The sequence below is a fragment of the Arvicola amphibius genome, chromosome 11 (assembly GCF_903992535.2).
Source record: "Arvicola amphibius chromosome 11, mArvAmp1.2, whole genome shotgun sequence".
Lineage (NCBI taxonomy): Eukaryota > Metazoa > Chordata > Mammalia > Rodentia > Cricetidae > Arvicola > Arvicola amphibius.
Window position 1 is genome coordinate 16154640 of NC_052057.2, and position 26816 is coordinate 16181455.

The window sequence follows — 26816 nt, forward strand, 5'->3', positions numbered from 1 at the left end:
CCACACACACAGAAATACACACAGAGAGAAACACATACACAGAGAGAAACACACACACACACACACACACACACACACACACTTAAGTCTTAAAACAGTGGGTATTCAATAAAGAGTTTCTCCATTCTTTTTCTCCTTGATTTTATAATATTTTTTGTAAATTCCAGTGTGAACCTTTTTCTGAAACTCTTTTCCTAACCAATTATATTAAAAAGAAAAGACCTTTTTTGGTAGCACACTGCCCTTCTTGGGCAGCTGGGTTGTTGGGTATTGACAAACCCCATGGTGGAGGACACACCTGCTGGGCCATGCAAGAGCAGAAATGGTGGTGGTTGGGAGGGGCAGGCTGGGCTTGACTTCAGTATCCAATTGTACACTAAACCTCAGCAGATTGTGTTTAGGAGAGAAAATAGGAAGCTTTCTTTAGGGAAGGGGTTGGCCATTCATCATGGCACCCCACGTTATCACAGGCTCAGGACAGAGTGTTCTCCATAAAGTCGTTATGCCCATAAGGGAATGCTGATTATTGTGACAAAATGACACTGTGTTCATTATGTGATGGTCATTATGCTTCATGTGAATAAATGAGTTTTACTCTCCATATTGTAACCCTATAGTATAGGAATACTTGTAATCTGTGCTATAGTCGAGGAGACAGAGGTTTAAGTAACTTATAGCTACTCAACACATGTGGAATTATTGGTATGTAAATGCACAGCTCATGTGTACATAAATAAAGTGAGAAATACAAACCTCAGAGAATGACTTTAGAAACAATGATAGAATAAACTTTATGGCTAAAAGTGTGTGTGTGTGTGTGTGTGTGTGTATGTGTGTGTGTATGTGTGTGTGTGTGTGTGTGAGAGAGAGAGAGGGGGGGGAGGGAAAAAAAGGAGACACACACAGAAATGCTTTCAAAAAGTCTTCTTTTAAAATTAAAATTAAGTAGTTGAGGGCTGGTGAGATGCTAACAGGTAAAAACTCCTGCCAAGTAAAGACTAACGACCCAAGTTTGCTCATCAGGACCACCATGGAACAATAGAACTGAATACTGGAAATTGTTCTCTGATCACCCCACTCCTCCCTGTACCCAATAAAATAAAATGTAATAAAATAGAAATTAAATCATCGAATAACAGAATTATCTCTTTATACTACTAGTCCGACGTATTTTACAGTAATATGAATATTCATATCTCAACAAAGATCTCCAATGTACAACTGGAAGAAGTAAGCTCAATGTATCCGCTATCTTTTAGATTTGGATGGTGTGGACAGAAAAAAGTTCAAACGGAAACAACCTCCTGGGGAAATATTTGCAACACAAGGAAACAAAAAGTAGTAAAACCTGCAGTTTACAAAGGGCTCCTGCAATTGAGAATTCCAAACAAAGTACTCCAAAGAAAACTATCCTAAAAGCACAAAAGATAATTCTCAGAAAAAAGTCATAATGTTACAAAAAGAAGTTTGTGCTCAGTAATAAATGAGTAAATAAAGTACCTCATTTGACATGTGTTGTTTTAAGAAAATAATTATGTTAAAATGCACTTTATTCTTTGACTGAAAAATGCTCTTAGAATCAACCCCATTTACAGAATGATGATAACTCACATAATTCTTTGTCATACTTAAAACTGGAAGTATCCAATAAGATGTGTGTAAAATATATTTTTGTTGAGAAAAGACCCCAAATCTAGGTTCATATTTACAAACTGATTCAACTGTTTTATATTTTCCTGTTCATACACGTGGATAATGTATTTTAGTCAAGTCTACCTTGGAAGCCTTGCATTCTAGTTCTTTCCCTATCCCCCAGCTACTTTCCCTTTCCAACTTCATGTGCTTGCTTTTAAAACCCATTGGATTTACTGGATGCCATCTGCATGTGCTTGGGTCTAGGACTACCTACGGGAGCATGGGACCGCATCCTTGTAAACAGTCTGTCCCTACTTCTAGCAATCATCAATTGCAAGTAACCCCTCAGCTTGGGATGGGACTTCATGAGCCCCTTCCTCATCCATGTCAGGATTTCGGGCTGGCTTGATATTGCGTAGGTCTTGTGCATGCAGTCACAGCCGCTAGGAGTTCATGTGTACAAAGACCCCACCGTGTCCAGCAAATGTCTCCCTGCAGGTGTTTCTACTTCTGGCTCTTAAAACCTTTTCATTCTCTCTTCCTCACTGATCCCTGAGCCTTGAGAGGAAGGGGCATGACACAGGTGTCCCATTGAGAGCTGAGCATGCCGTAATTCTTACTCTGTGCATACTGGCCAATTGTACGTCTCTGTATTAATTATCATCTAGTAGGGAAAGAAAGCTTCTCTGATGAGGGTTGAAAGATGCCCTCATTTAGGTGGGGATACGGGTAGCCAGAGAGCAAGTTAGTGCTGTGGAAGGGGAAGGCTGTGAAGAACATGTACAAGACTGTCAAAGTGGAAGAAAGAATGACATGGACTATCACGTGTGCGTGTGTGTGTGTGTGTGTGTGTGTGTGCGCGTGTGTGTGTGCGTGTGTGTGTGTGCGCGTGTGTGGTTTTATTTTTATTTTTTTTAAGTTTCGGTGATGTTGGGATTTCATGAATGAAATTACTTCCAAAGAAAAAGAAATCCTCTTCCTTAAAATTTAATCACAAAGATATAAAAGTCTTGGGTCATGTGTATGTGTGTGTTTTTACTACGACTGAACCCAGGCCTTGCACCTGCTAGGCAAGCACCATACCGCTGAGCTACATGCCCAGCCCTTCTTGTCTCAGACATAAACTACAAGAAGTTTCCTCAGCTGGCCTTCACTCATACTGTAGAACAAGCAGGCCTTGAACTAGTGATCCTCCCGCCTCAGTTTCCTTAGTATTTAGGACTACAGGCATGTACTACCAGGTGAGGCAAAAAAATCTTAGATTTTCTATGAATTTGTTCATGAACTTATATAACAATATTGGAACTATGTGACAGCGACTATGTGACTCCCCCCCCCCACTGTAGCAAAATGTACAAGTGTAAAATCTTTTATATACAGGCAAACAAGCAAGAAATAAAAAACACTCAAAACTCATTCCTTACAGTGAAATAAACTAGCTGTGTCTTACTACATAATGACTTTTGCAAGCTGTTTTATTTTCTGTTTATTTCTAATCTATATAAAATTTTGATTACCATGAGGAAAACAATGGCACTGTTAATTTATCTAGGGGTAGTAATAAACTATTCTCTTTTGTTCCCTCCCTCTCTTTCTCTCTCACTCTCTTACACACACACACACACACACACACACACACACACACACACACATACACAGAGTTTATTTTTAAATTTTTTCCCCCAAGACAAGGTTTCTTTGTGTAGCTCTGACCGTCCTGGAACTCTGTAGACCAGGCTGGCCTCTAACTCACAGAGAGCCACCTGCCTCTGCCTCCTGAGTGCTGGGATTAAAGGTGTGGCCACCACCAATGCCAGGCAACACATAGTATAATAGTGTTAACATGTGCTCAAATCAAAACAGGAACATTTACATAATTATCCATAATAGCCTCAATGAGAGAACAATCCAAACGCACATTCACTGATACAAGGATGACTAGGGTTTAGCCTATCCACAGAGTGGAATGTTATTTGGAAAAAAGAGAAAAGCAAAGTACTGACTCATGACATTGTGACTAGTGAAAGAAATCAGCCACAAAATACCATCAATCATGTTGTGATCACATTTACAGAAGGGCCAAGTGTTTAGAGATGAACGGTAGGTTAGTATTTTGGCCGGGGTTGTGGAAAGGCTGTAAGAGTGAGATGGTGAATGACTTATGTTTTTTTCTAAAGATTTATTTTTTATTTTTACTTTTATGTGTGTGGATGTTTGCCCTACGTGTGGCCATGCCAGCAGTGGCCAGAAAGTGGTGCTGGATCCTCTGGAGCTGGAGTTACAGGTGGTTGTGAGCCGCTCAATGTGGGCGTTAGCAATCAAACTCTAGTCCTCTGTAAGATCAGGCTGTGCCCTGACCCCTGAGCCATCTCTCTAGCCTTGGTAAGTGACTCCTAATGAGTACAAAGTTACTTTTGGGGTTGACGGAAATGTTTTAACATTGGTTATAGGGATTACTGCGTAACTTTGTAATTATTCTCAGAACCAAGGAACCACAGTTTTGGTGGGTCCCCTTTTGTGGGTATGATTATCACAGCCCAGTAAGGCTGTCTTCCGTCTCCTGTGGTCTTCACTACAGCATCAGTGGCTATACACGAGAAGAGATCTAGACAATTCACCTTCCCCTTCCGGGTCCTAATTCTTCCTGCATCTCCAGGTTCCCTGAGCTCCACCCCCGGAAGAAACTTGGTTGATGGTCACTCTTTTCATAAAGAATTCCCCCCCAATGTGTTTGGAACATATATGATTGATAACCTTACTTGAAACAGAAGCCCACAAACTAGAAGAAAATGGAAACATCAGTACGCACCTTCAATGATGTGCTTTCTTGACAATCCTCTCTCTGTCTCAGCTCTGCAACAGAAAAGAGGTAGATGGCTTTGGCTGAGGAATGCGGTTTTATTTTCTAAAAAAAAAATCTGTTTCAAAATGCAGAATAATGCCCATTCTTAACTTTCTTTTTATTTATTCTTTGCGTCTTCCACATTATGCCTCTCAATCCTACCCATCTCTTCCACCCAAAAAAGTAAATAAATAAAATCTAAGAGAAAAAAGTGAGGGGGCGGGGGAGGAAGAAAGAGAAAAATCTCATCATGGAAGCTGCAATGTGACACATTAAACACATTAAACCCCTTTATCCAGACATTTTTACATGTGCAGGCATTCATTGTAAAGAATCTTTGCTCAGGTTCAAAGCCCCTGGACTCTGCTATCTCCATTAACTTTGCCACCTGTGGTAGAGGAGAGAGCTGACCCTTCCCCTCACCAGCTGCAGTACTCGGGAAAGTGGACCCTGCACCTCACCTGGGCAGCACAGTAGAGCTGATCCTATTGGCTGAGGTGTGAGTGAGCCAATTCCGATGGACAGGAGAGCTGTCCCCATTACTCATCTGTTACCTGGCAGGGAGTGGGGGAAGATCTCCCCCTATCCCCGTCAATACCGGAAGAAGGTGGAAGAACTGGCCCTGACGTCATAAGAGCAGGAGAACGGTACCTGCCCCTCGTCAGCTGCAACACTCAGGGTCAGCTCTACTGTGTTGCCCAGGCGAGGTGTAGGGGCCGCTCTGCCGAGTGTTGCGGCACTCAGTACCCGAAGTGTGGGGACTATGAGAGGTGTGGCCAGGCTATTGATAGCACTCAGCACCCCAAGTGTGGGGACTCTAAGAAGTGTGGCCAGGCTATTGATGATAACACTCAGCACCCCAAGTGTGGGGACCCTAATGTGGCCAGGCTGTTGCTAGCACTCAGATCTAAGTCAGGCTACCAATCAGCCATGTGCACCCTTTAGAGAACACAATACACAGCTCAATCTTCTAGCCTTGTTCCTGACCAGTCTAGAGAAGAATACAAGTCTTGGCCTAAGTTCATAGGTTTACTCTGTGGTGGGCACACCACTGATGTTGAATTTTTGGATAAAGCAATTTTGAAAGCATTTTTTGACAATAAAAATGATTTAATAATGATTTTTTTAAAAAAAGATGCCATAAACTAGCCTTAAATTATCATCTGAGGGGACAAGACAAGCCTTTGAGGACAGAGCTTCTGTTACTCCAGAAAAGCCCTGAAGTCTGGGCAAGTAGAAAGGATGTGGTGTCTGGATCTTAAGTGCGGGTGAGGAATTCCTTCAACATCAACGCTTTAGACAGCTTCTACAGGCCTGTGTGCCACCATTCACCTACTTAATGTGTCTGTTCCCAGACTTTTACAAGAACATCAGTTAATATTGTATGTAGCTCTGCTACGTAGTGGCCCCTGCAGCTGGTCTCATCTCTCGATTATCTTTGCCCTCGAAGCGAGGTTTCACGTTCCATTGCAAACACAATCGGGATTGGGAATTAAGGAGACCGTGAGTCAAACTATAGAAAATGGGCACCTGGATTTCTTATAGGTACTGTATTATCTAAAAGAGAGAACATTAGGAATAAAAAAATCTAAATTACATCTTTATGTTTTTATATCTTTAACAAGCTCAAGGGTCATCACCGTGCAAGCATGTGTGTGTGCACACACAAGCTTTGTGATTACGATCCTCCTAAAGAACTCGTCCTGGCCTCCTATTTTAAAACACAAACTGATGACAATAGATACTTTTCTGTTTCTCTCCACCTATTTCAGGGTGGTCAGTAAGGTTTTGCCAGTTTCTGGTTTGTTGCTATTGTTAGAATACCAGCATCTTTGAGATTTCGACAAGAAGCGCAGGCCAACCATTGCTCCGGTATAAGGACCAGTGTGCTGTTTTCTTACATTTTTTGATAAAAAAAACAGCCAGCTCCCTGGTGCTTGCTGAATAACGCAAGCACTGTTCAAACATTAACAGGCTGGTTCATTGGAATCCAGCTCAGCCTGGGGATTTGTTCTGCATCCAGCAATGCTAAGAGGGCTGCTCTCATTTGTCTTGCTGGTGAGTGACACGGGACAGTGTCTGTCACCCCCTAGTGCAACGTTCTTTCTGATAAGCACTCTTAGAACCTTCTGCAGAAACGATCAGAGACTTGAACATGGAGGCCAACGGGATACTTTTACCTTTGCCTTCCGTGGAAATCTTTGCGATTTGGAAGATTTAAGGAGCTTGTCTTTTGTGGTGCTTTATTTTCTTTTCCTGAATTTTGGACTCTGTTTTGGAAGTGGTTGTAACTACGACACTGGGAAATCTACACCAGTCATTTAGTAGCAAGTGGCCACCTGCTATGTACTAAATTTCTTTGAGAATACTCTTCATCTGTGACAAGCTCTGCACTCTTTTTTTTTTTTTTTTTTTTTTGGTTTTCCGAGACAGGGTTTCTCTGTGGCTTTGGAGCCTGTCCTGGAACTAGCTCTTGTAGACCAGGCTGGTCTCAAACTCACAGAGATCTGCCTGCCTCTGCCTCCCGAGTGCTGGGATTAAAGGCGTGCGCCACCACCGCCCGGCAAGCTCTGCACTCTTATCTGCAGGCAGACTTCATTTGTTACAGCACAAACGAAAAATCACCACATCTCATCTCATAGAATAGTCAATCAATCAATCAAACACACAAACAAATAAGTGATGTTTAACTTACTTTCCACCCCAGTAGAGTTTGGTTGTGATGACCAAGCTGGACCTTCTGCACATCAAACAGACACAAAGAAAGAGTAGATCACTGTGGGTTCTTGATGGCCTGAATCATTATGATAGAGCCACAAGGAATTGGTGGCAGTACCTCACTAAAGAAAGAAGGTGGAGACAGAGTTCTGAACCCACAGCCCCAAAATGTAAAAACAAGGGAAGTTGTCGAGCAGAGACTTGAAGCCGGTTGCTTGAAGGGACTGAAGGGAAGCAATCTTTGCTGGAGACCCTGGGAGGAGGAGGGCTGCCCAGCATGTCCGTGCATGGTGCTTCAATGTGTGCTTTTGACAGCTTTTGACTGAGGTGATCTTGGAGTCAGAGATGGCTCCTAAGAATGGAGGTGACCTACAAGAGAAGCTGCCTCAGTAGCTCAGAGGAGCGGCCACTAATTAACACTTATTTAGAATCTGGCATGACGTTGATGGCCTGTGAACCTTTCCCGGGAGGAAGCCTCCTCTCTGCCAAGGAGCATGGGCGTGAGTGTTTCCTAGTTACTATCTTATCCAATCAGTACCCTTGAGGGCAGTGGGAAGTGATCCGCTGTATAGAAACAGGAGCGATGAGCTAAAGGCTCATAGTCAGAAGGTGCTTGAAATCCTTTATCAAATGCCGTTTCTCTTTACTGCAAAGGGATGAAACACAGACATCATGTCGGCAAACTGGTTCCCCACTCGAAAGCCCCTCTCAAGGGCAGCAAACACTCTAGTGTTAGGATCACGAAGAACTGTTCTTTGGGAACCACAGGAATATAATTTAATCTTGGGAGGCAGCAAGAACCCCATGCACATTGGTTTAGAATAAAAGTCTTTTGAGGCTCAGGGATTAAGACCCAACTTTGGGATTATTTGAAACACAAGGCGTTTATAATTCTGTCACGTTATCATTCTGTCGATACCTTAAAACTCTTGGGTGTACAAGGCCTCCGTGATGAATGATGGCCAGTGGGGAGTGATAGGGACGATTCTGACAGCTTGGTGGCAAAATGAAAAATTGGTTGAAAACATCGGCCTCTCCATCCCACTAAGTTAACTCCCTGGAAAGTGATTTGAGTTACAGGATGGAAATTCTGCAGACATATCGTCCTGGGGATTGCATACTCCTAACGGACTATGTCCTTTTCACATTAACACATCAGCCTTCCACAACTGATGATAAGGGCAATCCGCACAGGGGAGCCACGTCTCCTTTAGCAAACACTTTCTGTCTTCCAAAAAAAAAAAAAAAAACCAAGGTTGTTTGAAATATAATTAAAAAGTAAACATAAGCCCTTTTGATTAGTCAGAGCAAATATTTTGCTAAAGCTGCACATTCTCTCCAAACACTGAAGTTAGACTCCACAAAACTGTCCGCCCCACACTGGCATTTAGGCTCAAGTGGCAAGATTGGATCGAAGCCTGACAAAGGATCGCTGAGCCCTCAAGGCTCTCAGAGTAACTGTTCTGGGTGGTGGAGGAAGATGGCACAGTCCCCCTAGACTTTGCTCGCCTCTCGTCTCTTGCCTCTCACCCAATCAGCAGGGCACCTCTGCAGCCATTTTACAGTCGGGGAAATCAAGGATCAGAGACGTGACCTCACTTTCGCCGGGGCACTGCTGCTGGCGAGTGACAGCTGAGGGACAAGCAGCCAACCCAGCGAGTTAGGCTCCACGCTAGGATGGCAAGGTTTATCCTCTCTCCGGTTTCCTCCCGGGGGCAAATGTGAACCGTATAAACTTTTCATACCATAGCACTAGCTGGGGCTGTTATCAGCAAGCCTGGAAGGTGGCTTGTGGAATATTCATACGCATCTATTTTCCACAGGGTATGTACGATAGATAGGTTCTGCAAATAAGGAGGATGGATCGGTGCTCGCTGAGGGAAAACCACTGCCTGTCCTTCCTCACGCACAGGGCAGTCTTTACTTTGCTGTTGGTCTTGCTTTGCTGTGTTGCATGAACCCCCCCCAACATCATGTAACCCCCCACTGGCACTTGCTTTGTGTATAGTTGGTGGAGGGATGGGTGAACACACTCCTTGAATTTCTTGGAGCCCCCAAGGATAGCGGACACGCCTCTGAATACTCAGAAACTAGAGCTCCAAGCACCCAGGACAGATGCTGGCAACTGTACCCGGATGAGACAGCTTTAGACAGTTATCCTAAGGGCTTTTTGGTCTCTTGGTTTCTTTGTGCAGAGAGCTGTTGACAAAATGAGAGATGAAATCTGTGTGTTTAGATGGTTTCCTGTGGTTCCCTCTCTTCACTATTACAAGAGCTGTCAGAGCTATGAGAACGCCACTCTCTGTGATGCTTAAATACCTCACAAACGACTCTTCTTCTCTGCCTGACCCTGCCGTCACTGTGGAGTCAGTGGCTAAGGAATTTCTGACATACAAGTAACAAACTCTCTGGCATTTATTTCTAAAGCACTAGAGATTGTTTCTTTTCCAAGTGTTGGTTTCTTTTTGGGACATCCTTTTCTCCTAGTGCCATATGACTCTCTTTTTGTTTTTCTGGGGCAAACCAGTGAGTCTTTAAAAAAGGCCAACAAGCAGTTATGGTAGACGCGGTTACCTCCAGCCTTTCTTCTTGATGATGTTCCCCAGGATCACCTCAGCCCTGAAAGAGGAGAAGACAATATCTCAGAAGGCAGCATCTCAGAAAAGCAAGAGTCAACCCAGCGCTAGAGCCATACCATTTCTGAACTCTCAGAGCCTACAGAACCCCAAAATAGAAGCTCTCTCAGCTGGTAGCACGGTCTCCACTGTTTCTGCTTGTGCCGGCAGAATCCGGCTCCCAGGCATTCCAGAAGCACTTGCCAAATGCTGGCGCTGGCAAGAGACCGCCTGTGGTCCTGACATAAGAAACAGAGGAGTCATCTGGCAGCTTGGTCCCACATAAAAATATCCTACTCTGTGGCGTTCAACGAGAGGCAAGGTTTCTCCATCTAATTGCGGTGGAACAATTTAGTCGTGCCCAGAGGACAAGAGACCTCAGACTGTTTAGACAGAAAATATTGACCCCCCCAGATGACCTTGGAAGGAAAAAAAAATGAATTGACACGTGCATTCAAATGTCCCCAAGTCCAACAGTTATGGTGATCCATACTGAAAACGTTCTCAGACTGAGTAATGTTTGCCATAGGACTAAGATACAAGGACACACTACGATACCTTTCCTGTCACCAAGACTGGGCTGTGGAAAGGTGCACTGAAGACATATTATTATTATTCTCTCCCTCTTCCTCAGGCAGATTCACCAGGATTGAGGAAACTAAAATGCTCTCCTCCATCCCTCCCAGTAAGATCCTCAGCGTGAGAAGCAGTGGGGCTGCCAGAGACCGGAGGGGGGAGGTTAATGCAGTTAGCACTTGGATCATCAGTGAGCTAGATACGGATGTCATTGCTAACTATTCTTTTATGGAAACAAATGTTGTTTTTGTACAGCCTCCAAGGCATCACGATGCAGGCTAGCTGTGCAGCCTGCTCCAAACGGACAGAGATTGGATGGTACTGGAACCTTCTCTGTTTCTTCTTGCTTGGCTATTGTTCCATGTAACCTTACACAGAGAGACCCTATCTCAATTCCACAGTTCAATAATGATTCAGGTGACTATCCCTCATAATTGGAGTTACAGTCAGGTCTCTAGTAGGCTCACTATATTTCCTTCCTCTGCCTTAGCCTGTTTGGTGATGCACAAGATTCAAAGAAGAAACCCTCGACAAGAGGGCATGCAGAAAAGAGCAAGGTCTTACAACGTCTTTCTTTTCTTGCACTCATAAACAACAAGTTCCCTGATGGTCCTTAAGCACATACAGAGCCTTAAAAAAGAGGACCCAAAGTAAAGAAAATGTTCTTCTGTTATCTGGGGTTGATGGGGCAAGCCTCAGCTCAACTGTCGCTTGCTTGAGGGAGGGGCAGCTGGCCTGCTGGGGCCGTACTCTACAGTTCCCCCGCGAGACCGGCAGGGATGTCTGCTTCCTTGACTGATGGAAGTTGGACATCCATGTTTATTCCAGGAGACCAGGGCTCCATCCCTATTCTAAAGCACAATAGTTACGTAGTGTGGCATGTGCTTGGTGACCTGGCCTGACGGAGCATCAGCTCACATCAGCTCTGTGTTCTGCTTTGGCCAGCCACGTTGAGTACCAACTCAACCCTGGGGTCCAGACACTGGAAGTCACTCCTCAACAGAAGTGAGGACTCTCTGCCACCTGCTGTCTTCACAGGAGGCTCTGAAGCGCCCTCTTGCAAAAGCTGTTGATACCTTGGCATCATTTGGGAATCACAACTTTCATGAAAATCAGCCCAGGGACAGGTGGTCAAATAATTAGTCAACGCCTCTCCATCTCCACCGTCGTTTCCCCGGCATGTTTTTCTCGTGTTTGCCTCCCTTCAGTGCATTTTTCTTACTGGAATGATATGGGTAGACCAAGACGGTCCCAGGATTCAACACTCTCGATTGTACTGATGGACTGAGGAAGAGCGTGCCTGCTGAGACACGCCCAAGAGAAGCAGCCCCTCCTCCCCCATGCCACAGCAATGCCCTCTTGGTTCCAGGGATGCCCGGTGAGGGATGGTAACTGGTTCTGACTTACTTCCCAGCGGCGTAGACCTCGGCAGTGTCGAAGAGATTAACTCCACTTTCATAGGCAATTGTCATCAACCGTTCAGCAACCTGCCAGAGTGCAAAGGTCAGTCAGAAATGCCGGAAGTGCCTTCCTAGCTGGGAAGCGGTGTTAAATACTTTATCTGCCTTTCACTCTGAGATCTCATTACCACTTCTCACTTTTCTCAGTTGTAGTGACTGACAGAAGAAAGAAGAGCAGAGCACAGGGCTTGTGATCCTTCTACCCTCCAAGTAGGCTGTAATTCCTTTTCCCTGTGTGTGTTTGTGCGCATGCGCGTGTCTGTGTGGCGGGACGGGGGTGGGGGGGGGGGGGGCTTTGTTGGTCATCCTCCAGCTGAGGTGTTCAGATCTGTGTTTCCCTCCCCACTGGGAAACCTTGTTTGTTAACACCCTCTGTGACGTGTAATCTTGCTGACAAAGGGGGTCATTTGTATCAACGCAGACTCCATCTCTCCACTCCTTTCTGCAAGCCGATAGTTTCTGGCAGTTGGGTGACTCCTGACCTAAAAGCTTGTGACTTTCCTCAAGGCCTAGCCAACTGTGCTGATGAGTCACGGGTCCGACAACCATGACTGTTGTGACGCTCCTGGCACCCGCAGTTCGGTGGAACAGTGAGCGTCATCTTGGAGCTGCTGCTGAGTCAACACTCAGGGGAGGGAGCAAGACCCTGACTCACTGTGGGGAGAGATCCTACTGCTTAGGCTGCAGCAGAACAGAGCTCCAGGATTCCTCAAGCTGCTCAGAGCAAGCTAGGAGTGTAGGGGGAGAGCAGACAGTTATCCGGGTTATCTGCAGCAACCCGCGGGAGGTGTGGCTGTCTTAGCATACCGTGGAGTCTATCTTCACGTTGCTGGTTTACCTATGAGAAGTTTGAACAGTTTCCCCACTTTACAAATCATTACAGTTGATTTTCCAGTATGTTCTTTGATGGTGGACTAGTGTTGCTTCATTAGCATTTCTAGGATAAACTGTGTTTCTGGTGTTGTGAAAATTAGCCTCCCAAGACCAGGGCTAGGCTGGTGGGCACAACCTTTGCCCTTTAAGCAGTTGCGGCCTTTAACCTGCTACTGTAAAAACATCACCCTTGAGAAGAGCTGAAAATAGAGCAAATATAGTTTCCTCCTTCTGAATGTCCTATGTTTTAGAAGTTACCGTGCGTGCAGTAAAAGTTATTATGGTATGTCACACGGCATATTGGTGGATTATTATGGGGAAAGGTAACCATTACTCTCCAGAGGAGGTTTGAGATGGAGAATTCTGGATGACACTTGGTGTGACTGAGAGTAGGAACACTTCCAAAAATACAGGATCTGAAGACCTCATGAGGAATAATGGGGAAGACATTGAATTAAGTCTAAAGTCCGGCTTTAGGCCTTGATAGAGTTTTTGATCTGAAACGTCTTATGAAAGCCCTGTGTTTGGTACCTATTCTGTAGCATTATTTGGAGATGGCAGAAGCATCAGGAGGCGGGGCCTAGTGATAGGCCATTGTCACTAGGATCCTGCCTCTCGGCTCTTCCGCTAATGCACACTCAGTCATGACCGGCTGGCTCACTACAGGATCCAAGTCAGCAGAGCCAAAAAGATGGAAACCCCTGAAAGTTTAAGGCAAAACAATAAAGCTTTGCTTCCCTAAAAGTGGACGACTTGAGGTCTTTGGTCAATGTGACGAAAAGTGAGCAGAGGCGAAGAATGTCCCCTACTCTATAAACTTGAACAAATCATTCGGCTTGTGCAGATTTCAGTTTCCTTCTCTGAAAACTGAAGGGGAGTCTGTGAAGAAATCTCCTCCTCCCTCACGGAGCCTGGAGGCAACAGGGGAAGCTGGTCTCACTTCCTTAACAAGGGCCTAATGGCCTGTGAGCTACGTGGCCAAGAAGAGTAGTCTTGTGAGATATTCACACTAACGAGCTGTTGCAAAGAATTCTGGGAACACTTCTTTACAGAATTTCTAGAAATAGAACTTTTGCTTTGCTCTTTTTGAGTCTTAAATATTTCTGCAGCTATTTCATTCCTGCTGCCGGAAAAGGAAGTTGATGCAAAGGGCTGTTTAGGGCTGAGAGAATGGTTCTCTTCCTAATAGCTTAAAAGTAGAAATAAATGCTCTCTATTTGACTAAATTAATGTGAGCAGGATTTAATGTTACCAGCTATTAAAGCTACTTCAACTACATTACAGAAGAGAAAACATGAAATAAATCCCCAAATTCAGTGCTTTTGGGATCCTAAATGTGCTCTCTTAAAAATTATTGTTAAGAAATTATTACTCGTATGAGTAGCATATATCTTGGTTTTTATTTGAAAGACATGCCATTAAGTTACTAACTTTGTTGATATCCCTGTTAAGTACCTATCCGATATGTTGTTGAAATCTTCATGGATAGGGACTTCACATCCTCTTGGTGTGGCATTGATAATTACAGCACCCAGCAGATTATGGTATGGTCATTTGTGCCTGCTTTAGGATGACAGCACCTGGAAGTCTGAGAGGGAGCTGAACAATCAGGGAGGTGAATGCATTGCTACTGGCTTATCATTTTACCCCTAGAGAATAGGTGGCACTGAACCATGCAGTGGTTGGCACTAGCTCCCAGCTGGCTCCTCTGCTCACAAGGCTAGCCTTCTTTGTTTTCTTCCACACAGTGCACCAGGCAGTAGCAGGTCCCATGCAGGCTGGAGACCCTGGCTAGGAACTTAGTTCCCTTCTAACTTGCTGCTATCTTCGTGCCTAACAGTGTCTGTGTCCTTAGCTGCATTCCTTGTGAATGTGCCTCTGTACAACTCTATACTTCTCTGAAACTGAATGACGTGTATGCCCTGGCAATGCTGAGGCATGCATGGGCAAACCGTATATGGCGGTTCTGTTGAACTTGTCCATACTGGGTTTTATGGTCTAAATTGATGAGGATGACTGATCAGGTCTCTTCCTCTCTATCTTTCCCTACCCGATGCCAGTCATAAGGCCTCTTGATGTGCACCCAGGTCCTCCTGTAGGGAGGAAGGACTTACTTCCATAGCTACGGGGAATGCTGACCTTGGAAGGCCTTCTGCTGCCAGCCCCTAAAAGCTATACTTGGATGGACTCACCTTACCCAAGACCTCATTCTAGGATAGCTTTAACCTGATGTCTGAGCAGTACACACACACACACACACACACACACACACACACACACACACACACACTAAAATAAGAATCCAAGAAAAAAAATGATAGGGAAGAGAAAAATAATTCCACTGCACATTTTCTGCACATTGTAGAAGTTTAAAGTGACTCACCTCATCTGAAACTTGACCTCCAAATGTCACCCATGTTCCTGGAAGAGAATAAACATTTGTAGTCATTTTTATAATATTGTACACAATAAGAGGAGACCTTTATGTCAGAGCAGGTAGTTCATAAATGCGCCTAGATGGGGCCACATGCACACTCTAGTCTAGCCTTTGCCCCACTTCCTAATATTCCAGGAAGGGTCTGTGTCCCTTTGGGGAAGGGTGCCTCTTCAAGCCACCATGGATGCTTATGGTGCACATCCCTGCCTTACGTGAAACGTTGCTTCTTCACAAGAAGTCAGTGTTACGGAGCTCACACTGGCTGCATGCCTATTTTCACTCCTCTGCAGCTAGAAAGGCCTATTCTGCGAGCGAGCACAAGAAAGCGTGGCAGCCAGAGTGAGCCAGGCCTTGACTTACACTTCTGGCCTTGTTTGTAGACTCTGGAATTTTTAGCTACCTTTCCAGAGGACTTTTCAGACATTCTGCCACGACCTTCTGATAAGACTTGGGTGGTGACCCTTCATGTCCCTTCTCTGTGTGCACTGCTCTGGTAAATTTCTGTGGGTTTGGGGTAAAGGTAGAGGCAGGAGCCAGGGCGAGGGCGAGGAAGGGAGAGGGAGGGGGCATAGCCAGCGGCAGCATGTGTGAAGCAAGACACTGAGCAGGCACACGTCCCTGCTAGGCTCCAACAAGCCTCCTTAGTTGGTCTCTTCCTTAGCCACTTTTTTCTTGAGCTGCAAGTTTATCAGAGACATGGCCTCATGTACTAAGGAGAGTGAGGTGAATGGCGCACTTCTCGTCTCGAGTTCCTAATTAGCTGTGCATCTTGATAAAGCGGAGGCAAACAAAAGATACGCCAGCAGAGTGTGCTCCACCTAGGCTGGAGGAGCAAGACTCATAGAGGACTTCCTAGAGATGACACTGTGCTGGAGTCTTACGGGAGTAAAGGGAATGGAGAAGAAGGGGGTAGGTGTTTCTACATGGACAGGATCTCGGAAAAACAAGAAGGTGGAGAATGTGAATGTGTTGATGGGCTGTGTCTGGACCATCAGGCCACGGGGTGAAACATGAGTCAGAGGGAGACCTGGGCAAGAGAGTAGAAGCAGTAAGGGCATGGGCGTGGTTAACACTTCTAGGGCTGGAAAGAAATGCTGCTGGCAATATTCTGCCTTTCACTGTAACGGTCATGGCTACCACCACAGCACACCTTCTAGAAGCCAGGTAGTAGACGACAAACCTTTTCTGGAATCATTTGACAGACTCAGAGGGCAATTTTATCTGTGTTTACAGCTGAGGAATCTCACATCAGCCAACACATGCTTGGCTTTTTCTCAAAGCCAAAGTTGCCCCCGTCAGTGAATCACTCTGCTGAATTCGACTATCTCTCTCAATTAGTGTGGCATCCACAGACGTATGTTGGTGTGCTATTTTCTTTTGTGCTAAGACAAAGGGAGTGTGTAAATCACCTTACGCATGCACTCTCTATCTCCAGAGGTTGCGGATGGGCAGCCCACAGCTGATGCTCAACTTCATTCTGCTTCACTACAACAGAGCCAACCAACTTGGATTTCAGGAAATTTTGAATGAGTTACTGACATTTAAAGACTTAGGAAATTTTTCTGAAAAATTTTGGATTTTTAGCAAACACTGACAATAAAGGGTCAATGTCCTTTCTAGGCAGGCATTCCCCAAACTGCGGGGATTGGGGGAGGCGCTTTTGTGAAAGACTATGTCAGTTCCTGAGCCTCCCCAACCCACTTCCTGGTATATTCTTTTTTTTTTATCACATGTGTTCTTTTTTTAATATTTATTTATTTATTAAGTATACAATATTCTGTCTGCATATATGCCTGCAGGCCAGAAGAGGGCGCCAGATCTCATTACAAGATGGTTGTGAGCCACCATGTGGTTGCTGGGAATTGAACTCAGGACCTTTGGAAGAGCAGGCAATGCTCTTAATCGCTGAGCCATCTTGCCAGCCCCTCCTGGTATATTCTTAACATTAAAAGAGAATGGCTACTGCTTTGTACTGTATGCTTATTCTTACAGCAAAAATAAGAGGAATGCAAACTTACAATTTTAAAAAACAGAGTTAATTGTTTTAAGAATAGGCATAGACATTTTTTTTCCAAAGAATATTCCAAACAAAGAATGCTAACAAAGAAAAATCCCACCCTAAGGAACCAAAATAAAACCAGTCGTGACCTGTCAGGGACCATTTTCCTAAGGATAGATTTGTCAGGGACCATCGTCCTTACAGGGATTGCAGAGGTCACTGCCCTAAGGATGAGATCCCACCCCTCATCCCAAACTATCTTGAGAGCTATCCGTTAACGGAACCCACCCCTTACTCCAATGCTAATGGATCACATCTGTTAAGGGAACCCACCCCTTACTCCAATGTTAATGAATCACATGCTTCGGCTTACACCAGGTGCTGGCTGATGACCTTCAGTTACCCCGGCAGAGTTCCTGCCTACCCCTACCTCCACCCCATTCAAGGGTATATAAGCTGTAACGTTCACCCCAATAAACGGAGACCTTGACAATAGAATCTTGCTTGGTCTCCTTCCTCTTTTACAGCTCATGTCTTGCAGGTTAGCGCCCCTTCAGAGGACCCTGAATAGCTGACCCTGCCAAGCGGGGGTTACAGTGACCTGTACACAGACAAGATGGTCTTTGAAAAACTTAATGGTCTGAAGAAATGGTCCATGTTTGGTTTGGAATGGGAATTAAATGAGATGCTGTGATTAAGCTCTGTATTAAGTGAAAATAACTGCTTGGGCATCTAAACCTTTTCACAGACAAGATGTTTATAAAGAGTCCCTTTGAATGCGGCAGAAATGATGAGTCCAGAGAACAAACACATTTGAGAATGTTAGCTCATCTGACTCAGCGTGTCAGGCAGAGTGAAGAGGGCTCAGCACAAGTCAAAATGCTGGAGCCATTCTCTGTCGTAGCGAAGGAGAAAGCAGATGTGAGGGACAGCACACTGTTGACTATTTATTTGTGGCCTGGTGAGAACTTTGAATGATGAGACCCATGAAAGGAAAAAACATGTGTGTGTATGGGCGGAAGTCTCAGATCACTTAGGAACGTAATCATCTGGTCAAAGGCACTGTTGCCCGAGGTGGGTGGGGTTGCTGCTGGCCCTGTCAAGCTATAGACCAAAGATGGCACTATTTTATTGGAACATTGTACCTGAGTCCCTTTAATTTCCCCATTCATTAAAAACGGCTTTGGGCAAAGAGCTAAAATGGGACAAGCCATGGATTCAGTAATGAATCCCACAAATTAGCTGTTCTTCTATGTCTTCAAGCAAAATCAGGTCAACGTTTGCTTAATGAATTTGCTAGCTGGCTTGGGCGGTGCTGCGAAAGCAGTTCTTTTGTTTGTTTTTTAAATTGTTCGTGTTGTCAGTGAGATTAGACCAGTCTCTACTGAGTCCCGGAGACTTCCTGGAGTTTGAGCTTCTTGCTGATTGATCCTACAAATCAGCTGTGCCTGAATGCTTCTCTACGGGGACAGTCCCAAGAACAGATGTTCCTTGACTGGTAAATCTAGCAAGTGTTGGCAATACCGTGAGCCAAACGCATCTCACATACCTCATTTACCAAAGACCCTAGCTTAGCAATTAATTTAGCAGCCTAATGCTTAGAATCAGCTGTTTCCCGCATGGTGGTTGGCTGACCACGGGTTTACCCACCTGCTGCTGCCCAGCATCCTGACAGTATTTAATGCAAATTTTTTTTCCCCCAGGAAAGGGTCGAAATTCACAGGCAAAGTGTGAAAATTTGGGGTTTAGCTCAGTGGTGAAGTACTGGCCTAGCCTGCACAAGGCCCTGGATTTCATCCCTAACATCACAGCAAAAATCAAAGTATGGTTTCTACCAAATGTATATTGATTGTAACCACCATCAACAAATGGAAAAACGTAAGTCAAGCTGCTATTAATTCAGAAACTGCGTTTGCCAGGATTATTTGCTCATCTCAGATGTGACAAAGCTTGGGGAAGCCACTTACTGAGGAATGACAGTCTGTTTCTAGATGATAATTATAGCCTAAAATCCAGCCTTCAAGATTGTGTTGTTCAAAACTGGATTGCCAAAAAGGTCTCTGATTTCAAGTTTTTTTTTGCAAATAAACTAGTATTATTTAGCTCATTTTTATTAGTATTGAAAACAAATAACAAAAGCCAGAACTGTACATATATCTCAGAGGAAGACAAGGCCATTTTACACTTGAAAACTGACCGTGATTCCAGTCGTGTTGGGATAACACTAGTTTAAGGAGCAGTTTCATTCCAAAAAGAAGCAGAAAAAAAAAAAATCCAGAAATTCTTCCATGTCTCTTTTGAGAACTTAAGGTTGTGCTGTGTACATCACAGTGAAAGTCAGACAGCCTGAAGGACACTTTCATTCAGAAGAACAGACGTTAGGCCAAGGTTGTGATGAATTATGATTAAAAATAGTCAATGTTAAATAATTTTCTTTTTATATTGACTAAAAATTATTATCATAAAACAGCACATGCATCACATATGCTTATGCATACCCACCAAGGGTTCTTACATTGGGAATTTGGCTTGGTGCTATTGGGAAGTGGTGGGAATTTAATAGGCATAACCTAGTTAGAGGTTAAAGGTTATTGAGGATAACCCCTTAGCAGCCTTTATGAGGGAGATGTTACGAAAGGAGCAATTTTTGCCCTTCTATCCTCTCTGTTCTTGTTTGAGATGTAGTCATTTGCTTGTTCAGACATGTACTCCCATCACAATGGGCCAGCACCTACTGACCTCATAGAGGTCAAGTGAACTGCCCCTCTGTACCTCCCACCACCCCTACTCCTGCTTATCCTGGGCTTTGCACCTTCAAAACTTTAAGCTAAATAAGCAGCCCATGTCAGATATTTCATTATAGCGATGGCAAGCTAATAAAGCTACGTATATACCCGTAACTTAAAAATAAAATAGTGTCTCCCGTTTCGGAAGTTAGCCATTGTTACATTCACCTTACTGTGTTCAAGGGGGCCACCTCCCTGACCCTTGACACACTCACCACTCTCCAAAGCCCTAGAATAAAAGTGGCGACTTAGTAGATGGTTGGTCAATGTTGGTTAAGTTTAACCGAATTGCCTTTCGAGTATCAGTAACCTTCAAAGTAAGGGGGTAATTTCCTATCAGGCATAATTACTTTGATTTCTTGAAGAATGAATGATGCTCATTGGTAATTCATCAGTTCTTTTAGCTTCTAGGTGGTTGGGATGTGGTTCGACCAGTCATTTCCTTTACTAAAGAAGGGTGCTATGACCCCCCCTCTGCTGCAGTAACTTCAGTGAGAAGGGGTGATAACACTGTGGGCAGATGCATCAACTATCGCTGGAGGGCGAGATGCCACGGTCCTTCTCCCCGGAGGGGGGTGGAGCAATAGCTGTGGAGCCAGGAGTCTCTGATTCTAGGATTTGACGCTCTATTATATCATTCTAGGTGAGCTAAGGTGGTTTCCTATTTATCATGATTCTCTTCATCAGATAGTGTGGAAAGAACTCTGCTCACTCATTAAGAGGAGTTCAAGAATGAACAGAGTAAAGAACCCAGAAATCCTTGGCCTGAGGAGGAATCTCTAGGGACGGGTCTAGGGTATCTAGACAGGTGGCTGAGGTAAGGTTGAGGAATTCACTTCTTGGACTTTTCACCTCCTGTATGGAAAATGGAGGCGCCTGCTTGCTGAGGAAGCAGCGTAGCCAGGCAGGCCAGGGCTGAAGTCCTAAGTCCTCCACTCACTGGGAGGATAGCTGCTGGTGGCAACAATAATAATGATGACTTAGATGGTGATAATAATGGTAGTAATAATAGCAATAGCATAGCACCAACACAGGAGTTTTAGGAGACAGGTGAAATAGAATAAAAGGTTAACAGCCTCTGCCTCAAAGCCGCCATTAACTCCCCGTCTTCGCTGCATGAGTGTTAAGCATTAGAATTCCCTAGAAGCTCCACTCTGAGATTTTGATTATTTGCATCTGACCAGCAGCCAGATCACCTGCGTATTTAACAAGCAACCCAGAGATCTGAATGGGATGTGCCGCACTGAGAAGCCCTGCTGTGGCCACAGCGCAGATGGTGCGGGCTTGTCGGGCTGTAACTGTGGCACATCTCAAGGCCACACCTCCTGCAAATGGCGCGGAGAAACCATCCCTCCCGTGTTCCGGCGCGCACTTGCTCCTGCGCGCATCTGCCAGTGTTTGACACGGAGCCTGGCCCTTATTTTCGGATCCAAGCTGCTGCAGCCTCGTCTGGCGTCTGGGGTGTTGCTAATGAGCATCTGGCCAGAGTTAACAAATGGGATAGCAACTTTTGACTTTGATTACCTTTCCTAGCAAGAGCTGGTGACACCACCCACGCTCTCAGGGGGTGAGGGTGGTGACCTTTCGCACCTGGACTTCTCCAAAGAGCTTGGAAAAGCAATACAACTAGACAAGGACGCAGTGAAGGCCACGTGGAACTCAAGTGTGCCTCCCAGGCATGTGAGGTGCAAGGAGTATCCCCGTTTACTGCTGAAGCAAGTGTGCTTACACACGCGCACACACTTCTAAGGACTAAACACCATCTAAATCCTTTTCTCCACCCCTTGGGATATAGTAAAATAGGAAGCTACAATGAGAAAGAACCGCTCAGTATCTGCCATACAGATAAACCTGTTTGTTTGTTTTTTCCTAGATCAGTGGTTCTCAAACTGTGGGTCACGACCCTATGGGGGGGATCGTATAGCCCTTTCATAGGGGTTGCCTAAGATGAACGGAAAACAGATATTTACATTATGATTCATAACAATAGCAAAATTACAGCCATGAAATAGCAACGGAAATAATTCTATGGCTGGGGGGGGGGATCCCCATAACATGAGCTACTGTATTAAAGGGTTGCGGCATTAGGATGGCGGAGAACCACTGTTCTAGACTCTTGTGTATACATCGTATGTATCAGTTCTAGTTCTCATGGGAAAACGCAGCGGGGTTTGAAAACACCGCATTTCCTACAGACGAGGAAGTCTGCCAGGGCTCTTCAGCAGTAGGCTGTCACACTCTCCATGGCTCCAAGCTGATTTTGGTTGGTGACAATGCCTTGTTCTCCCCACCTACCCCCTACTCTGTTCCAGCCAACTGTACATCAGGCTGTTTGCAACACCATCCTACTTTAGGGCTCTGTCCACATTATTCCCTCTGCCAAATGTCTCTCCCGTGGAAAACATTGTTGTGATAAGCTCTACACCTCTTCTCTCAAACTGTCCATCTGTGGATGAAGAATGCCACATAGCTGTCCCCACGCCTCCCAGTCACCTCCACCTTATGCCTTCTCTCAGTTTTACCAGTGATCAAGGTTTGCCTAAGGACTCTGTGGTTCTATGAGCAATGCCCTAATCTCATGCACAGAAAACTGACCCAAGCCTTAGTTAGCACGCTCTTCAGAACTCAAGACCTGCTGGAAGACAGGCCAATGACAGGGTGTGGTATCTGTGGCTGGGGTCCTGGGGCAGATTGTCCAGGAATGGAACCTGTACCAGAAGAGAGCCCCTAACTGATAATGTTGTCGGGATACCACAGAAACACCCGAGGAGAGGTGGAGTCTGAGCTTCTGAGCCCGTGTGCACATTTGAGGGTCTGAGGGTTAGATGGGCAGAGCAGATACAGGTTCTTTATGACCTTTATAGGGAATGTACAAATATTTGATCTTCTTTCCTTTGTTCTGTGTTCATCCCCAACCACACTTTCTTCCCCCCTTTTTTCTTTCTTTGATTTGAAGACTTTTGTATTTAGCTACCAAGGGATACTCCTAGCTTCATGTTGTTTTAAGAGTTATTTTAGGGCAAGTTTGCCCAGAACCGTTTTTGTTCAGTTTCTCTGTCTGATCAATACAGTTTATAGACAAGGGAGTAATGTCACAGATAGGAGGGAAGACAGGTATTTGACATTCAGAAGTGGTTAAAATCCTAGAAGAATGTTAAAGCACATCACAAGTAGGCTTGACTCATCACCATAGCTCAGGAGTTATGTGAGCATCAGTAGGACAGATATCTTGGTACCCCATAAGCCTTGTTCTGAACTTTGGTGTTAGATTAACCGTAACTACTAATTTAAAGCCAGAAGTTCATCCCCTGAAACTTCTTTACAAAGACACGAATTCTGAATTGATTTGGTTCCTTGAGCCTCTAGGAAAATCCAAAATGAAAAGATTAATATCCTTAAAGTTTTTATTCTTTAAATTCTTTCATTTCCTTTGCATACATCAGTAAAGTATGTACCTATTACTTTTCTAACTGAAAGCAAAAGTTACTTAAATTTTGTTGTTGTTGTTGGACAATTCATTCATAAAAAGGGTGCAACAGATCATGATTCTTCCTACTTTATGACCTTGGAAAAGGAACACTGAATGTGGTTTGTATTCTAAGTCTCTGGGTCATACATCCTAATATTTTCTAGTACTGTTGGCTATATATTGAAGATCATTTACTCAAATGAAACTCTTAGGGCACAAAAACTCAGCACACAGCATCACCAAAGCTTTGTCACGCTGCTCTTTGAAAAGTTCTCGTAAGAATATGTTGAGTAGTTAGTGTAGATGAGTTAAACACTGTTAGAGTAAAAGTAGAGGCTCATTGTAGGGTACAGGAAATAATGCAATTCTGATTCTTAAACTTAAAAAATTAATAGTCTTCCAAAATATGACCTATGACTAAGATACACGATGTTTTTTCCCTGTGAGATCTTTGCACAGTTCCTGGAATTTAGTCTGTGCTCAAACACATTCTTTTGTTCCTTTCTGGATCGCTCACACTTTTCCACAGCAAGTTACTATGCGTAAGAGTTCTGGAAAAATACTCTCACCAAGAAATCGGAAAGTCAGCGTGACTTTCTGCATCATTCCCTTTGTGAGGGTTTTGTGTTGAGCCCTTTCCATCACTGCTAATTCGGAGAGGTGTCCTACCTCAAACAGCGACAATGTTGGAAACTTTGGTGTTTCTGGATATAAAAGCACAGGGCGTGTGCACGCGGCTGTTAGGATCTGTTAAGAATGCATTTCAATTTCCTGAAAGGCAAGGAACATGTCTAGGTGAAAACAAGAAAATAATAATTGTCAAAAAGATGAAAAAAACTGTTTTGCAACATTTCTTTCAAAGTCTTCTTCCTGGGCCATGAATGATCAGATGCGTAGGATATTAAATGTTATTAAAAGACAAATTTCGTGTTCAGGAAGTAGGGATAGTGTGACATTCTTGCTGAAGCAGAGATACAAATGTGATTTTTGGCTAAGAAATTCTTGAACTATAAAATAATGAAAACAGAAAATATATATGGGACAATTTTTAAAAAGCCTAAAATAATTCTCATTCTCAGCCATATTGCACTCAAATTAATTCAGTTCCTATGTTTGCCTGTAGATTCATTAATTTACATGTAAGCATTAGCTCACTTCATTAATGCATTAGGGATATTAGCTGTTAATAATTTTAGCTTTAAAAATGTATCTATAATCTTTTCCTAATAGAAGATTTACAACTATACCAAGTCCTAGGTGGGTATTTCTACATCACCCGCAGAATGACACAGACTCTTCTTATGTAGACTCTTCTATTTCTATCAGCGTGATAGAAATGCTTCTTGTTCAGTAATTATATCCAGAAATTTAGCTCAACATTAAGAATAAAGTGGAGCTGGGCGGTGGTGGCGCACGCCTTTAATCCCAGCACTCGGGAGGCAGAGGCAGGCGGATCTCTGAGTTCGAGGCCAGCCTGGTCTACAAGAGCTGGTTCCATGACAGGCTCTAGAAACTACAGGGAAATCCTGTCTCGAAAAAAACCAAATAATAATAATAATAATAATAATAATAATAATAATAAAGTGGAGCAATCCTAAATCATGAAACCATGCGGATCTACCTTTAATATCAGGAGATTCACTTTATTCTAGACTTTACACAGAGCCCGATGGCTAACCTTGATTGTCTTACTATTTTCTTGATTAGATTAAGGAATCACTAGGAGATTAGTGAAAGGCTTTTCGGGATGTGTCCATGACAGAGTTTCTGGAGGTGTTTAGATTGCGGAGGCTCTGCCATAATAAATGCACAGATCCTGTGATGGGCTCGTAATATGATGGCATTATCAAACGGTGGTGAGACCCAGGAGGTCTTAGATGAAGGAATGTCTGTGGGTGTTTTTAAGACCTGTATCCTTTTTTAAGTTCCAACATTTGCCTTTCCTCTGCTTTCTGGTCACCATGACATGCATTGCTCTGCTCTGATTTTTCCCTACCTGCCGCCATGGATGAGGCCTCCAAAACTGGGAGCCCAAATGCATCCTCCCTCAAGTCGTTTCTGTCAGGATTCAGTTTCAGTGACAATAAAACTTATTAAGGCATACTCCTTCTACATGATAGGCTGTATTGAAAAGTCAGTTTGGGTCTGAGAGAAGCATAGAGCAGCAGAGACAACAAGGTGTTGCCAGAATACTAGCTTTTCTACCAAGGCTTCAGCATTGAGACAGCGATGTTATAATAGAACCATCCTGATTGTATAGTGAGAGAGTGAAATTTCCTGGCACACAATATGGACAGCAATCTGCAAATTTAGGTACACAGACATCAAGAATATAAGCATTGTCTTTTTATTTTAACAGCGTCCCATTGATCAAACATAATGCAGTCCTTCTTGAGACTTTTTTTCCCAACAAACTGCCAAATGACCTTTTTATCCCCAGAGACAGTATAAAACCTGGCATCTATCAAGTGCTCATGGACTGTCTTATGGATGCCAAAAGTGGCAGAGAAGAGATGATCAAGGAGAGATTAATGTTCAGTGAACTTTTTTATTGCCTGGTCTTCTTTTTTAAATTGATTCATTGATTGGAAATGAGTTCATCAGAATGAATTCATCATTATTTTAGGTAGTGGCCACATGCCCAAGTGCATACCCCTAGAATGCTCTGGAGGGAGCCTGGGAGATCCTCATGGATGCAGGGAACTGATGTGGTAGAATAACGCTACCATATGCTGTCTTAAAGCAACATGATGTCAGCTTCTTCTTCTGATGGCCCCAGTGAGCCTGACCATGGGAAAGAGGGGAGTGTTCCCAGAGGGAGCACCAGGATGGAGAGCTGCCTGACGGTGCTCCACTTTGGGTAGTTTTGTGATTGGTCAAAAATCTTAATGAGGACCACTCATTAAGAATGTGCTATGTTTTGTCAACACAGCTATAATAAATGCTTCTTTTAAAACATATTTTACTAATTCTTTGAAGATTTACCCCCACTTTCCTGGCCCCCTCTAATTTTTGTCCTCTTTACTGTTATTATTGTGTGTGTGTGTGTATGTGTTTGTGTGTGTGTGTGTGCATGCGCACACACGAATGTGTTTTAAAAACCCATTGATTCTAACGTGTGCTGTGCACACACATCCACTGGAGTGTGGTAACCCTACCCGGAACCACACCCTTAAGGAAGAGCAATACTGAAGCAGCCCTTCTGTTAGGACTCACAAACCTTTTCCTACTCGGTGCTTTCGTCAGCTGGTCTAGTCTTGTAGGGGTCTTGTGCACCTACTGAGTCGAAGAACGACTTCCAAAGGTAAGGGTAGGTAGGACACTCAGGGTCCCTTCCTCAGGACGGGGACTCTATTTGTCTTGTTCATTACCATCTCTAACAAGAGAACAGATGTCAGTTTTGCCA

The 26816-nt window shown here is 44.1% G+C and overlaps 1 protein-coding gene across 2 annotated transcripts in view; it reads right to left on the reverse strand.

Moving 5' to 3' along the window:
• Kcnab1 (potassium voltage-gated channel subfamily A regulatory beta subunit 1) overlaps positions 1-26816 on the reverse strand; it is a 215800-nt gene that overhangs the window by 54927 nt on the left and 134057 nt on the right. For both annotated transcript variants that reach the window (XM_038347205.1, XM_038347204.1), the window contains exons 3-7: positions 15103-15140; positions 11794-11873; positions 9770-9814; positions 7173-7217; positions 4445-4488 (exon numbers count right to left, since the gene is read on the reverse strand). In XM_038347205.1, coding sequence (XP_038203133.1) covers positions 4445-4488; positions 7173-7217; positions 9770-9814; positions 11794-11873; positions 15103-15140 — 252 coding nt within the window. The remainder of the gene's footprint in view (positions 1-4444; positions 4489-7172; positions 7218-9769; positions 9815-11793; positions 11874-15102; positions 15141-26816) is intronic.